At 32.8% G+C, this 17,198-nt stretch overlaps 1 protein-coding gene across 1 annotated transcript; it reads right to left on the bottom strand.

Annotated features, from left to right (window-relative positions):
- Nucleotides 1-11,952: 11,952 nt before the first annotated feature.
- On the bottom strand, nucleotides 11,953-13,255 carry insb (insensible). Its single transcript, XM_089705888.1, has one exon. It carries the CDS (start codon nucleotides 12,657-12,659, stop codon nucleotides 12,240-12,242), a length of 420 nt encoding a protein of 139 aa, XP_089562014.1. The 5' UTR covers nucleotides 12,660-13,255; the 3' UTR covers nucleotides 11,953-12,239.
- Between the last annotated feature and the right edge of the window lie 3,943 nt (nucleotides 13,256-17,198).

The following is a 17,198-nucleotide window of genomic DNA, read 5'->3' as shown; positions in this document are numbered from 1 at the left end:
AGTCAGCTTTAAGTCGCAGTTGTGTGCGTGTAATATTAATAAATATACTTAGTTTGAAAAACTAAAAAACACGCTTTCAAGATAGATACAATTAAAAAGTAGGTACAAAATAATTCTTAATCTAGGAATCAAACAATAACATAGTATATTTGTGAAAAAAGCGTGGGCGCTTTTCAAGGGCTGCATACACTGTCCAAAATATTATCTCCATACCAAATTTCATGCAAATTGGTTCAGTAGTTTAGGCGTGATTGAGTAACAGACAGACAGACAGAGTTACTTTCGCATTTATAATATTAGTATGGATTACTAGCTAGTCCGCGACTTCGTTCAAACTATCTTATACCTATATTTTATGATTATAATGCTTACAGACATTCAGATTATTAAAATAAATCTAGTTCTGTATAGCATACTTAATTAAGTTACGTTTAAAACTTAGATTGTGATTCCTTAATAGGTTGTTTGAAATAGAGAGCTTTTTCACTTTGAATAGAAAGTTTATTCACAAATGTAAACACAGCAGTTATCTTGCGAGTAACAGTATCGTAGATAGATAAATAATGGATTTCAAAGGACCGTTTCAGTTTTTCGTCTCTCGAGCTATTATTCTCTCTTTTTTATCGTTCTCTATCGTTGTAAAATCCGATATCATTCATTTTTGAGGCACGTTCGTGACGATTCGGACCCCACACCACATGTTGGGGTAAATCACACAAATACGGCCAGACGGCGCACAGATGCACCCCTATGCAAACCTAGTTAACTAACATTGAATTGTAACCCGACGGGATAAGGATTAGAATCCTATTTTTAATGGTTTAGTTTTAAAAAGGGCCGTGAATGAAAGTTTAGTCGTACGCTGGCATTTTGTCGACAGTTCTTCCGCGATTAATAGCTCGAAAGAGCATTTGAGAAGTATTTTTGTAATTTATGGTGCAATTGTAAGGTTTACGCAAGACGTCGAGGGGCGATATCAGCAGGTGGGATTTTTTTTTCTTTTGTGTGTCCGTAGGATATAAGTTGGCAGGTTTCTTCGACGAACTTGCTTGTTATTCATTGACTTCCGAACTGGGAGTTTCTAACTCAATCTTGCGTAAGAATTCGAAAACGGATCAATATTTGTTTGTTATTAGATATCTAGTTATTCTAATGTTATAATGTTAATCAATAAATGTGTTTAAATATTCTGATTGAATTAACAATTTTAACTGTCGTATTATTAGATATTAATAATTTAAATCAACTAGAAGTTAATTTATCTGTGACCCGTTATGCTTGTGCTGTGGGTGTTGGTTATTATTATAATATATAGTTTATTAATATATGTATAAAGTTATTTATAGTTTGTTTGACGAGCCATTTTATTCCCATGTCCATTTATCTATTCAGTATACCTACGTATTCGTTCAGTCTGTTTGCGCATACACGGTTGTTTGTTTATCGGGTTTACAGTCTAAAATAGCCATATTTTTCAAACTGAAAAACAGTTATTGATATCTCGTACAGCTAAATAAAAAAATTCAATTCACTGAGTCCAGATTTACTAGGTCGATAAGACTCATTTCCGCTCGAATAGAAACAATAACAACTCACGTTGGAAATCGCTGCCGAAAATATTATAACTCTTTTAAGAGTTGATGCTTCAATCAATTTTCGCCTTTATATGTTCTTTTTCGTTCAAAAGGAAAAACGTGTAGGAGTTATTACATTTATTGGACGGTTATTCAGATGATTGATGTAGGATGCCGAGTTGAATGCTCTATCAATTAAAAATGTGATTTTTATAGCCCCTATCACTTATATTCAAATATGTATTCAACAATAATTACTAAATATATAATTAACATTCAGATTGAAATCGGTGACAATTACTGATTCTTATAACATTTAGTTATCATGATAAGTGAAAACATGATTTAGTTAACGCCTTATTTATAAACTTTTAAATTATTCGTGAAATATTTGTAGTATGAGTAAAGGCATAGAGGCTAAAATGTCTGAAATTCTTCTCGTTATAAATATAGAGAATATCGATGACAAAAATGTAGAGTAATCTCATTGGCTGATGTAAATGAAAGTACTTTTAATACAAAGTTTAAAGCCCCTATCGATTCGGGCATCACAAAAGCCAGATAAAATATGTGATTGCATAAAACTACGTCCAATGGACGTACAAAACATCGTATTGCGAATGTTAGGATGTCGCGTGTACGGAAAATTGAATTTTAAATACAAAAGTGCTGATTCGAAATCGCATTTCAATTTACGCTACGTATAATTAAGCGACTACTCATTATGGACGTAAATATATGAACGAGTTCGTTTGTTAACAGTCGGGCTCTATTTCTATGTACAAATTGTAATTGCAGTCATGTTATGTACTGTTGTATATAACGTGGCTAAAACTGAACCGAAAAGTGGGCAGATTTTAGGCAAAACTTTTTGATGAGATATTTTTGGTCGGAAAAGATGCAATTTCTGACAATGGTATTTTGGCGACTGTAAAGATCCGTAATCAGTTATATTGTGACGACAGGGTAGTTGATTTGAACTGGCAAATTGTATTAATCTTCACATAATACACGGAGGGTTTGAATTTTCAAAGAACGTTATCTGCGATTCTGAGGATATCAATGAGGATAATTTATTGACATCATATTTTATTCGTCACGTATTCTTTCGACTTGATGTGGTGGTTTATGAATCTGATTTACGGGTGGATGTCGTAGAAATATTTGAGAAATATAATATGTGCTTATATAGTTATTGTACAATAATCTTGTTAATTCTCTAAAATTTTTAGGTAATGTAAATAAAGAAAAATACTTTTCCATAATATTATTAACGTTTCTTATTAATTATCGGAACAAGATTCTTAGCTTTGCAGAAGTGAAGCTAAGAATATTAATTAAAAAATATCCAATATGTTTTAAGACACTTATAACTACCAAACTATCATCGCAGGATTGGCTCGTCACTGTGAAAATCGTCATGAAAACAGTATTTTTTAAATTTCATTTATATACCTTACCCAAAACCACTCTAGTTCTTAAATTATACAATTGAATGTAATTCTTTTCACTAATAATTTAATTCGTAACATGTCTATCCATACACCAATCAGTGATGCTATATTTATACTATAGTTGGTGTATTTAAATGGTATCTTGAACGGGGTATGTCATTTTTAATCACGGGAAGCGTTTAGTTCCTAAGGGAACGGCTATTGAAATCGGAAGACAGAGATTATACCGTGCTGCCTTGGTTTTTAAAGGTATTGGTAACATTGAAAGTTCTTGTATGAAAGAAAAAAAAATGAATATTGTTCTTGTGTCTTAGAGGCCGTTTAAATAAATAAAATTTAAAGTGAAGGTGCATGTCTTGTGGAAACCAATAGAGAGGTATACTTTAGAGAAAAATCGCAATTATTTGTCCTCTATTACATGCCGTGCAAAAATAGAGTTACTAAATTTATAAGATGATTAAATCGTTATTTCTTCATAGCATCATAATACAGGGTGTCCCAAAAAGTAGTGATATACTGAAGCTGGGAGGTAGAAGACTTAGAGGGCTATCCGAATCACCCCCATGTGTGTTATGCGATTTTTCGTATTTTCGGAGTTATTACATTTTTTTCAATTTTTCATCTATCGCCGAGTACGATGAGATTTTTATTTATGGTGACGTGAATTATTGCGCTAGATGCTTGATTTTTTTTTGTGTGCTAAGCTGAAAAATAGGCCAATTCAGTATGGTAACATTTACTATCGTTAGATCTTCGAATGGAATAAAAAAAAGAATTAAATGCCAAGAAAGATAAAATTACCCAGTATGTTCATAACTTCAAGGGCCCATAAAAAAATAAAATCACATAAAAATGGTTTTCCATTTGGCTTTTAAAAACTTGCTCTATCAATCAGGTAGCTACCCTAAAAATTTCATTTTATTATTCTGAAGGCTTCAATTGAAAAATTGAAATCTAAATGTGGTAAGTGCAAAATTTTTATTAACATGATGATCATTAAAACCAATAAATAGGTGTTTAAAATGAATTTTTTTTAAATAGCCCCGCTGTTGCTCAATGCAAGTGCGACATCACCGTAAAAAGTTGTCTTTTTAATGTCTGAATGCTCTTTTATCATATTTAATGGTTTCTTCTGCTACTATGAATTTCCGGATTATTTCGTCCAAATTGTGGCAGTCTCTCGTCTTTGTAGTATCCCCACGGAAAAAATTCAATAGGGTTTATGTCCGGAGACCGTGGAGGCCAGGCTAAAGGGCAAAAATACCCTGAAAGATGGATTGGTCGTTGCAGCCTGCGCATGCGCCGGTGACGCCTGCTTTAAAGGCTGGCCTCCACGGTCCCTCGACCTAAACCCCATTGATTTGTTTCAATGGGGATACTAAAAAGACCTCGGCTACTTGAGAGAATGCCCCAATTTGGACGAAATAACCCGGAAATTCATAGTAGCAGAAGAAACCATTAAAAATGATAAAAAAGCATTCAGACATTTAAAAGACAACTTTTTACGGTGATGTTGCACTTGCACTGAGCAACAGCGGGGCTATTTAAAAAAATTCTGATAATTAAATACCTATTTATTGGTTTTAATGATCATCTTGTTAATAAAAATTTTGCACTTACCACATTTAGATTTCAATTTTTCGATTGAAGCCTTCAGAATAATAAAATGAAATTTTTAGGGTAGCTACCTGATCGATAGAGCAAGTTTTTAAAAGCCAAATGGAAAACCTTTTTTATGTGATTTTATTTTTTTATGGGCCCTTGAAGTTATGAACATACTGGGTAATTTTATCTTTCTTGGCATTTAATTCTTTTTTTTATTCCATTCGAGGATCTAACGATAGTAAATGTTACCATACTGAATTGGCCTATTTTTCAGCTTAGCACACAAAAAAAAATCAAGCATCTAGCGCAATAATTCACGTCACCATAAATAAAAATCTCATCGTACTCGGCGATAGATGAAAAATTGAAAAAAATGTAATAACTCTGAAAATACGAAAAATCGCATAACACACATGGGGGTGATTCGGATAGCCCTCTTGGTCCTCTACCTCCCAGCTTCCGTTCATCACTACTTTTTGGGACACCCTGTATAATATGAAGTGCGGTTGTTGTACTAATTCAATGAAATACAATAATCTCCAACTATCAATTATTATTATCAACCGTTTAATACAATTTTGTAGCGTATTTGAAAAACCTTTTAATAAAAACAGAGTAAAATTCCAAGTTAATGTAATTTTCGCTTAATTAAATCAACATACATAGAGCACTCGCATGAACCCATTCGAACAGGTTTATCCTAGAAATCCCCTGGACGCGTTATGATGAAATGCTACGAAAAACAAATGAAAAGCCAGCCAGTAACAGTACATCCGATCGGAAAGTTGTGTTTCCAGGAATACACTTATTGATTATTGACGTAAATAGCTCTTAAAAAGGATGTGATTTTGAGCGAGATTTTCTCTCTGTTTTACTGCGAAACTCGGCAAGTCGACTACAGCTAATGCATGTTTCTGCGAACTGGCGATCTTTCTTTTTAGATACTAGAGTCTGCTAATCGTATTTTACGTTTTGTAAACTCAGATTATGGTATTGATTATAGGTTTTATCACGCAATCGGAATGTGTGCATTGTTTATTTAAATATTGTGAATCTTTTTGGCGGAAGTATTAATCAATTAAAAGTTTTGATTTATCGTTATTGTCATTGATAACAACGTTATCTGTTCTTTTTGGCTCATTACTCATTTTTGGAAAATTACATTGCACTTATGTTTCTTTTTCCTTCGTATTGATAAAATATTCAAAGCAAGTATAATCTCATAGCCGTGATATCTGAGTTTGTTCAATTTCAGCATGATACCGGAGCCATCGACAGCCGTTAACAAAGGGGAAGTTTTGAAGACAAAGATGTCGGCTCACGATCTTCACAAAGCATTGTCTGCTTTACTTCTTAGTAAAGTGCAGGCAGACAGCAAGCAAGACCTCGAACAAATGAATAGATTGCTCATGGAATATGCTTATAGAGGCAGCAATATAATGTACAGCGAACCGGCCAACTAATGCTGCAAAAGTTATAATTAGTTTCCTCCACTTTTATACGTATACATGGTAATGATTTTGGCAGATAAACTTTGTAGATTCGCACGATTGAGGTATTTAGATTACAGCGTATGTATTTGTGTAATTAATAGTTAGAGTAATTGGGTTTTGGGTGGTTGGGAGTTATAGTTTAATTTTCAGAATATGGATAAAATATTTAGATAAATTAAATTGCGATAATAGAGTTTGAAATATGTAATTAGACATAGGAAATATTATCAAGTACCAAAGATTATTTAGTAAAAATGTATTTTATAGATTTTATTTATTTATAGTATGTAACATATAGTATTTACGATTCATAAAATTATGCAATTGATTATGTTATGTGAACAAAGAGAGTAAATTAAAATGTCTCTGTAACGTTGAATTTGCTTTCAATGACACAAATAAGCCTCAGCGAAATGGTTTTATTGAATTTTCCTTAATGAAATATCAGTGAAATGGACATGTTTCTCCATTGTAAAAGGTTAAATGTTATTTTAATATCTTTTATGTGAAGTACTGATTAAAATATAATCAGGCAAATCAGATTTGGGGTTGAAGGTGGTTCGAGAGTAGCGTATGGTACGCGGGATCGAATTCGCTTCCATTTTTTTAATTCTCATGTAATTATATATAAAGTTAGCATTTTTTCTATATCCTTATAACCTAGAAATAGTATCCGTATCTTATTAAGGGATATTCCCTCTATGTGGAAAAAAGATTTGTTGTATGTTCCATAGTAGTAGCGTCGAATAGGATCAACAACAGATCCCAGTGCAAAAGCACTGAAATTCTGTAATCGTGTCATAGAATATATTATATAAGGTTCATTGTAAGAAATGATACTGTAACGTGCAATTCGTGCCGAAAAAGCCAATTAAATAAAATACAATAGATACTGTTTTTTAAATGAATAATTTGCTCTTTTGAAAAGAAGTATTAATACCTTATAATTAAAATGATTTTTGGATACAAAAATATAAATTACAAGTTCATTTGTAATAAGCTATAATTATGTAAAAAGAATAATGCTGTTAAGACTCATTGTATTCTTTTTGCCTGCAATCCACAGGTTTCATAATGTAATCAAATAAGTTTTGTTTGTAGAGAAAATAAATTTTCAGCGGTCTGGAGATAACAGCTTTGTGCATCGGATCTAATTATGAAATGCAGTCTTGTCGACTTGTTTCCTTGGATAACACAATATTAGCTTTTACTCTCAGCTTTTCTGCAATTTCCCTCAAAGAACGTACGGATCGATTGACTACGTAAATTAATATAAATATAATTAAAGTTTTAATAAGATATGTGTAACGTTGTGTATTCAAAGATAATCTAGTCTAGGAATGCCATTGATAAATTTAGGAAATGCAATATAATGCCTTGAGTTTTTGGTGGAATTACAAACCTATTATATATTCTCTTATCTATATCATTGATATTTCTTAAATACAATTAATTGTATAAAGAATGAGTTAGTTAATCATATATAAAATTTTAAAATAACTAAAACTTATTGATTATACAAATAGTTAAATATCATCTACTTGTAAGTTGTACTTATATGCGTATAAGAAAAGCACGTGAAAAATAATTTTAAGCCTTTAAAAGCTCTGCATATCGATAGTCGCTAAAAGATAAGTTATATCAAGTATGTAAGTCCACTGAAAATTCAGTATATATATCTACGAATTAGTGTATAATGTAATTTATATGAATAACCAAGGAATTGTTAAGTAGCTTAAATATTAAACGAAATTTATGAAAGTGTTGTTTTATTGAAGTAGAACCCGAAATTATATGATAATTGACAAATATGTAAAATTATACATTATTTTTTTTAAATATACGATACTTACGTAAACCTCTCATGATAATCTACAATTTTTTTATTAATTATTAGGGATGAAAAGGGGAAGTATTACGCAAAGCTATCCCGTCGATCAATGAAATCAAATTTGACGATTTCCTATTTTGTTTCAAGCAAGTGCTGTATAAGTTAATTCAATAATTATTTTTTTTTACCCAAAATACTTTCCACAATTATTTGACAAAAGTATTATTAAGTGCATGTTGACTATTTTACTTATGAAAATAATTGATTCCGTAGAAAATCCTCATAAGTCACAGTAACAATGCCGTTTTAATAGAGCCTACATTCCACTAAAATGGCTGTGACATTCGGAAAGAGGCATGATAGATGAAATTACGGTCCTGTGTTTGCGTTGCACAATGGAACCTTAAAAAGCGCAGTGAGAGAAAAGAAAACTGCGAACTACACGTAATATCCTTAATAAACAGTACCAAGAATTTTTAATATCACTTTCTAAGTAACAAGCAATTAGTTTGCCTTTTCCACTCAAGAAAAGCTTTTCTTCTAACTACTCGATAGATTTCAAGAGCCTTTTGAGTTTGAAATTAGTATGTATTTCTCTATGGAACTAAGTGTATCACTTAGTTCCATAGAGTGTATCACGTCTAGTTTCCATTGGAAGGAACTAGATTGCTTATATGCGAACAATTTTGTTCAAATTAGGTTAAATTATTTCATTTGATAGAGATTGAATGAATAGCCCTAATCAGCTTACGATTGAGGTACATTCCTGTATTTATAAGCAATTTACCTACTGTTTTTTCATCTCCAATGGAATCTTGTGAATGGAATCTTTGGAAGATATGGCCATAAGTTTATCGTGTATAAAAAATATTTTTGTACTTACCTCGTTAGACATAAAAAGTTCTGAAAGTTATTCCAACCATAATTTAATATTATTATTTCAAACTAAATCATTGTTATTTTTGGCCATTCATTTCACACCTTAATAAAATTTTTGCTTTTAAAGTTTACCGTAAATAATAACAATAAAAAACCAAAAATGTTCGGTAGATTTTCGAAAAAACAGTTTGGTTCAATATTCCGGTTACATCACGATGTTTTCCAAACCAAATAATGAGACCCAATTAACAACTCGCCGAAATACAATAGAAAGAAATCAACTGCAAAGCAATGCACTTCAGTTTGCGCAAACATAATTAATGAACTTTATTTTTCTTATGCTCCACTGTGACAGGGATGGAAGATTTCTGCTGGAGGGTCGATTGCAATTCTCAGGCTTTACACGAAACATGATTGTTTACGACATTCAAACTGATGATTATTTACGCAAGTATTTATTAACAAAACATTGTTTATAGATAAAACTGGAGCCCTGAAATAATTATTATTTAAACAATGAGGATAAGTAAGATAACACGATCAACAATGAAATAATATTACAATATTTTACATGAGCTTTTGGCTTTTTACTTATTTTGGCATTCCGAAAAAATTTGCTTTTGTCATCGTCATCATCAGCCCACATATATTCTCGCTATATATTATTGTGTGTCAATTCACAAGTTAAAAGATACATAAACCAAATAACAATAATGTGTCTACTGTCCATCCATCCTACACACATTTATGTCTCCTCATACTATGAATACAATACATAAAATTGACAATAGCTAAGCAAGCTGGAAGCTTAAGCTGGAGCTCTGAAATTGTAGGGTCAATGGAAATTCTCAAGCTTGATACAAAATCTCTAGACTCTAGAGTATTATTATAAAATTTCATTAAAAAAAATTATATTGGGGTTTATACATGAAACTCGAGTTTAGAAACTCAGGATAGTTAAGGTAACATAACCAACTATTTAAATAATTGTACAGATACATTAAAATTTTGTAAAGGTTTTGCTCTATTACAGAGTTTTTGCTCTATTTCAATATTTTACATTCAAAGAAAATTGTCTTACATGTGCCATTGGTTAATAATTAACAGCATCAAATCCTATATTAACCAAATTACAATAATGTCCATCCTACACGTGTCTTCTCATCAAATGAACACAATACGTAAAACTAACAATGGCTGAGGAAGCTGATTAATAAGGAAAAGAGGAAATAAACTGGTGTTCACTTTGATTTTTTAGCTTTCTCACTAATGAATGTGCCTTTATGAGTTTATTTTTCACAGTTTCTTACCTTCATTTTTCGTACAAATCATATTTTAGCCGGAACAACAGCGTTCATTTCAAAATATTTGCTAGTTTAACAGGAGTACATTCGTAATGAACGTAATTTTCCTTGTTAATCACTACATAGTATAAAACAAAGTCGCTTTCTCTGTCCCTATGTTCCTATCTATGCTTAAATCTTAAAAGTGAGCAACGGATTTTAATGCGGTTTTATTAATAGACTAGCAGTCCGCCCCGGCTTCGCCCGTGGTACATAATATTTACGTTTTCTCTAAATAAGAACCATCCTCGTACTTCAAGGAATATAATAAAAAAAGAATTATTGAAATCGGTTCAGCCGTTCTCGAGTTATGCGCTTACCAACACATTTTGCGATTCATTTTTATATATAAGAAAGATAGAGTGATTCAAGATCAAGGTTTTAGTATATAATTTATAAGGTTTTAGTCAACGCGGGCGAAGCTACGGGCGGAAAGCTAGTTATTTATAATAGCTATGTTCATGACTATTACGCACTTTTCCATGCAAGTAATAACTTCGCTAAATAAGGTCAATGTAATACTTAGGTATTGTAGGCTCATTTCACTAGACTTAAACTAGTCAAGAAAACCAGACACCTATCTCCCAATTATTTCTTCTGACAATAATTATAGTTTTATTATAATGATAATAATCCAGTTAACTATTTATTTATTGATAAGAAATTAAAACCTAGAATAATTGACTTGTGCATTCATTCAGTAAAAGTTCAAAAAATGTTTGTCGTCGATGTCCGTTACAATATGTATTAATCTCTAAGAGAGCTTTTTTCTCAAAATATCATTTCCACCACCGAAAAACAAGTACGACATTTACACCCTTATTTATTAGTTTTCGTATAATAAATCACTTTATAATTATTTTATATCGCTGTAAAGATATTAAGTTGTAAGTTCTTTGATCAAAAGAAAAAGCTCTTTCAAGCATCTACATTTTGATCCAGCCGCGCGCCTGCAGGTGAAATGCAAGTGCATGCAGTAAGTAAATAAGTGTTAAAACGATAATTTAATCCTAATAAAACTCTTTTATAATCATTATCAAGTCACGTTCCAATGCATAAAATGTTTCTGCAATAAATAGGAGATTAATTATTGTAATAGAGATAAAGATTACCTAATGATAAAGATTGCCTATAAAATACAACAACACTCGGAAAATCTGATAGACTGATTGAGATGATTTACATTACATTGCAAGAATCTATGTAAAAAAAAACTCCGTGTTAGCTCTTATGGTATCAAATGTCTAATGTATTTCCTGTTTCCATTTATTGTTAGTAAATGTGAACTTTAAATGACTTGAATTTAAAATATGAAAATGCGGTTTTCTTCTGAATGCATCTTTTATTTGTTATATCAGAAGTTTACAGTTGAGTGGTAATTAATAAATTTAATATATTATGTTAATCGAATTTTTTACATTTATGAAGCATTTCTATGCCATAAAAACCAAAAACATCAAATTCATGTTAATCGAATATCAAATTAAAATTGAGTTTGCTTGCATTGAATTTGCTTGTGTTAAAAAAAATTGTATTTTCATAACTATTTAATTGAATTCTTTCATCAGTCAAAATAAAATCATTTCGCATTGTTCAAAGAAAAATATAATTGTAATTTTTTATGCTATCTGATTTACATATTATTCATAATTTCTTTTCAGAAATGTAATAAATCTTTAAAGCGCCTTATTGATAATAAATCATTTGCATGGCAGCATTTAAAATTATTTAGTATACAGGTCAACAAAGGAAGGATATGAAATAAAAAACACATTCACAGTGGACGAATTTATTCGAATGATAATAAAGTTCTTTTTAACAAATATAATTCGTAAACATTGACTAGATAGTGACTAGACGCCTTTTCAGGCCACCTGTTGCTTCGTTACACAATTATCAACCTTACATTGAAAACCTTAAGAACTAACCAGAGCCCGAAAGACAGAATGTAGACAGAGTTTGTTGTTTAGGAAGGGTACACAACACATCGACACTTGAATAAACACTGAAGAGATCTGTTCCTGGGTTTAGTTTCGGGAGGGCTCTGGGCCAAGTAATACTCAGGCGACCGCCATTTCGCCTATGCCGCGCAAGAGGCGCGAGCGCAGACGTGCAAACACCGGGTGCTCCGTCGGGATGCCGCGGCCGTGCAGGAAGCGAAGAGTCTCTTGAGCGCACACCAGAAATCCGAGTTGTTCAGGGTCCATGTTAACCGGCACCGAATCCAGAAGAGGGTCCTCGTTTTCATCACCAAATACTTCGCGGTCGTCAAAGTTGTCGTCAGCAGAATCATCAGATATGTGCTCGTTCTCTATCTCCACCGAGCAAATTCTTCCAAACAGGCGCTTAAGAGCCTGACGCTTCTCCGAACTTTGCGGGTCATTTATCAGCGGCTCGCTGCGGGAACGTTTGCGGCGCCGCTGCCTTTTCGCCTGCCGCTCGGTCTCATTGTCGCAATCGCGCTTTCGTTTACTAGTCATAATCGCTAACAGCCCGCCGGCTTCGGGATACGAACTGCGAATGGGCCGTGCACAGGGAATTGAAGGGTCTCGATGCGATCGCTGCGAGTAGCGTTTATCTCTGTCTGGCGGGTTGCGCTCGAATGCGGTAGAGCGAGACGACGCAGCCAGCTGCAAGAGAAACAGCTGGGCGAGCAGATGCAGGGCGCGGGGTATGCACGCTTTGTTTGATAAAGTTCATTCGGGAAAATAAAACTGTTACGCGATTGCGCGGCCGGCGGGGGCGGGCGCGCGGGGCGAGAGGACTGGCCCGGACGGCAGCTGCGACGCATCTGCCGCGCTCAGGTGAATTCCCCCTGTCTCAAGGTGCCGACAGAGTAATTAGATGCGAGATACCTGTTAGGCGATAGTATGTAAACAAAACAATCCCGCTCGGAATACGCATGCCCGAATATAAGGAGGATCAACAAATTAGCGTTATATAAAACCTGAACGTTTATAGTTCGTTGTTTTGTTGCCAGTTCGTATGGAAAGTAATAGGTATCTGCGTAAATTGTAAAAATCAATACGCAGGTTTATGTAGTACTGGGAAACGAGCTGTCAGTTTCATACCTCGGCTTATGTATGTACACAGCAAGTACATAACTATCGAGTTGCGTCTATGTACTAGTAAGCCGCTTCGACTGTTACTGCTGACGTCTTCAAGTGGAAATAAACGTTCGAACAATGCAGTTCAACTACAAATTGGACTGTTATGTTTGCTTTGTTAAAACTTCAAGTAGGCCTATATTTGAAAGGTTTTAAAGAGTGGGAATAATTTTCTAATTGTTTACTATGGTTTTCAAACAATTAACTTCATAAAACTCTTCCGTACGATTACTTTGAAAGTAACAAACAGAGTTTCAACAATTTCATTACAAAGGAAACGTTTCATGCTTTGAAACACTGAAACTTCCCTCTGTGGCTTGGGATTAGTGGAATTTAGACTCTATCCGGTTCGGTTAGAGTTCTTTGTTTTGGTAAACATGAAACCGTTCATTGAGAAAGCTAGCTAAGCCATTCCTAACATAATCGGAGTGGATGTTACGTCAATCTCATAGTTACATACAAGTTGGCACATACGTTCGGTTTTGCAAGTTGCTGGCGAAGTGTTTTAGCCGAAATGGTATTATTTCCCCAAAGGTGCACGTTTCGTGCGGGTAGGTACTTAATGCTTGCTTAATTGCTTGCAACGTTAGACGAACAACACGTTAGTGTTTCAACTAGTGGATTTAAAAAAAAATAACCTGAAGAAAGATGCAAACCAAAAAGCTTGACATCATATTTTTAATCTGATTCTAAACAAAGGCTCTATGAAACATTTAATAAAAAACAAGTACCTAATTAAAGTGTAGTTTGTTCGAGGAATTTTATAAAGAATTAAAAGTTCAATCAATCATGTAATTTGTCAGGCAAAGCTTGGTTTCCAAACAATGACATCCTATCATCATCAGTCATCACCATTTTTAAACCTATTACATAAAGGCAGACATAGATAAGCCTTAAAGCTTTTTAAAAATCCTACATATTGCGTTTCATTTTGAGCACAAATTACAGCAATCGATACTTTGTAGCTTAAAATTGATCAGTAACGTGACCCATAACAAACACGTGATTCTTTGTGATATTATGTAGGTGGTAGGTGGATAGATACGCAGCATTTTTTTAGCACACTTGTAGTTTTTCAGAAAAAACTTTTCCTGAAAGAAACAAGCATATTTTGTCAAACGGGAATCCAATAAGAAAATATGAGCAAGATTTTAATTTTTAGCTTATCTTCAAGAAGATACTATGGATTATTTTTAACAACTATAAATTCTCATGATATCGACGGAAAAGAAAACACATGATATGACAAGATAGTAGATACGTTAATCCCAAAAGTTTCAGAAGCACCTTATATTCCTTGTTTGAATAATATCGGGATAAGTATGTTAGTAACTACATAATAACATAGGGGAAAGCTCTCTAAAATCATAATGAAATAAGGTAGTCTTTTAATTTATCTCACCAATAATTTATTTGAGAAGTGATTAATGGAAAAAAAAACATCAAAGACCATTAATTATCAAAAGCTTTAACCAGAAGTGCGCTTATGTGATTAAAAATGAAATACTTAAGTACAAATATTTGACAAGTAATAACTGAACCAAATATACATTTAATCAGCATAAACGAAGAAAGATTTATTTTTAATTCGAAGGATAGTTGGAAATAAGTAATCTAAGTAAAAGACGATACTAAATTTATTTCAGCGCCATCTATCGAAATATTACGAAACGTAAGTAGAGCCAATTCTAAATGGTTTAGTTACAGTAGAGTTCCATATTATAAAACGCGGTAGAGCTTTTTAATTTTGTCAAGAGATGTGTTAATGTAGGATTTTTCTATTTTAACCAGCATTAGTGGACGAAGCGAAATCATATGCATAATATAGACCGGGAGATATTGACACAAAATTTCGAGTTATTTGTAACAGGATGGCGGTTCTACAGGGTTCTTAGTACGTAATGACAAAAAGAAAAATGATGGTGTGAACGCTGGTACCGGCGCGGCGGCTTAGTCGCGTGCGCGTTAGTCGAACTCGTCGGAAAATAGCGAAAGAGTAGCATTTGAAACGTAAGAGAAATGTGGTTTGTTATTTTTAAGCTATTTTATTATACGACAATATAAATAAAATACAAAATTACTTCTACCTAGTGCTCTTTCCACAGACTTTATCATAAAAAAGTATTTTACAAAATGGAATAAGGTAAAAAAAATTCATCATTTTTCAGTGATTCGTTTTTTTTAATAGCAACTCTCGATCCTATTTAGGACTAATTCGCATTGTGAATCGTTACTTGAATATAATTTGTGCCTAAATATAAAAATTAAATCGCACGTACACGTAAATTCACATTTAAATTAACATATTTAAAGTATTTCGAAATCCGAATTGTACATTCTGTTTTGCAAAATACAATGGAATCCTGTACAGAGGAATTCCAACACTGCTTTATTACGCATATTGGGTTTTCGATAAACGTGTTTTTCATAGAATGTTTGTAACTGAAGCTCATTATAATACAGACGATCAATAACTCATTGGATGAACCTTTGTTCTCTATACTTGAAAGTTGCAGTCGATGGAAAATTCTGTATGTTATACCTGTTTACTGTATTTGATAGGTTTATTTTGTGTTTTGATATATAGCAAGGCTGGGATGCATGAAATTGGTTTATGATTAAAATTGGGAAATCGAATTTCGTATGAATATTTGAAAAAATATATAGTAGAAGCACAGTAGAAGCTTGCATGGAAACGTAATATAAAATATTTTGTTTAAAGACTTGATACGTTTTAAAGTAATGTCGATATAATTGAGAGGGTTAAAATAATGTAAATAACATTTTCGTGTATACCTATGATTTAAATATGTGTGTATAATAATTAATAAGTATAAAAATACTGTAAATAAAGCAGTGCGAAGTATTACCATTTTGTCATAACCTTACAAAGTTGTCTTGAAAATTTTCGCACAAACTTCCAAGTTTCTAAAAACATATTTTGTGGACAGACTTCAGCGAAACGTGATTTTATTCAGAAAAGTTTGAAAGGTTCAATGTTTGTAAGCAAAACTGGCTTGAGTTTTTGGTAGAAAAGCGAAAAAATACCACTTTATTTGAGACAATATGAATACTTTTGAATTAATTTCCTTGGAAGTGTTTTTGTTACATAGGTAGGTACTTACCTGACAATAGAAAAGCTTCTCAAAAGGGTATAAATTATAGTACTCATAATATTGGAATAAGAAACATGAATGTTTCACATACACAGCTTTGAATGTAAATATTCTGTACCCATATTCAGAATGACACTCAACGTTAGATATCACATGTAAAAATAATAATAAAAAAGCATCTATACAAACGATTAGATACATTATGGAAAAATGTAAAGTGATAAATGACTGCATTCTGTGTTTATTGGACATTGATAGAAGATGTTTTGATCTTAAGAGTAAAATCTTTACTAATATTATAAAGCTGAAGAGTTTGTTTGTTTGTTTGTTTGAACGCACTAATCTCGGAAACTACTGGTCCGATTTGAAAAATTCTTTTGGTGTTAGATAGCCCATTTATCGAGGAAGGTTATAGGCTATATTTCATCACGCTACGGGCAACAGGAGTGGAGCCACGGGGGTGAAACCGCGCGGAGCAGCTAGTTAAAAATATAATAAAAAAGCCACATCGAAGCAGGCGATAGTTATAATTTGGTCTTCAACCATTAATATTTGTAATATTATCCTTAAAACACATAAATCATTCTGAAACGAGTCCTATACTATACTGGTACTTCCTGCACATGAAAAGTTTTTGCTCAAAATTTAAAGTAGGATCCGTTTCAATCTAACTTTTCGTATTTTACTTTTGACAGATAACTATTGCGGGTCACAAACCAATTTTTAAATAACCCTCGTTGAGGTGAACTTTGTTTTTAGTTTTTAAACCTATATTCACACCAGAGATTGCTATTTC

The sequence above is a fragment of the Colias philodice genome, chromosome 17 (genome assembly GCF_061535455.1).
Source record: "Colias philodice isolate Cphi_HAF_F1 chromosome 17, ilColPhil1 Martin Lab GWU primary, whole genome shotgun sequence".
In the NCBI taxonomy this organism is placed as follows: domain Eukaryota; kingdom Metazoa; phylum Arthropoda; class Insecta; order Lepidoptera; family Pieridae; genus Colias; species Colias philodice.
This window is presented reverse-complemented; position numbering and strand designations above follow the sequence as displayed.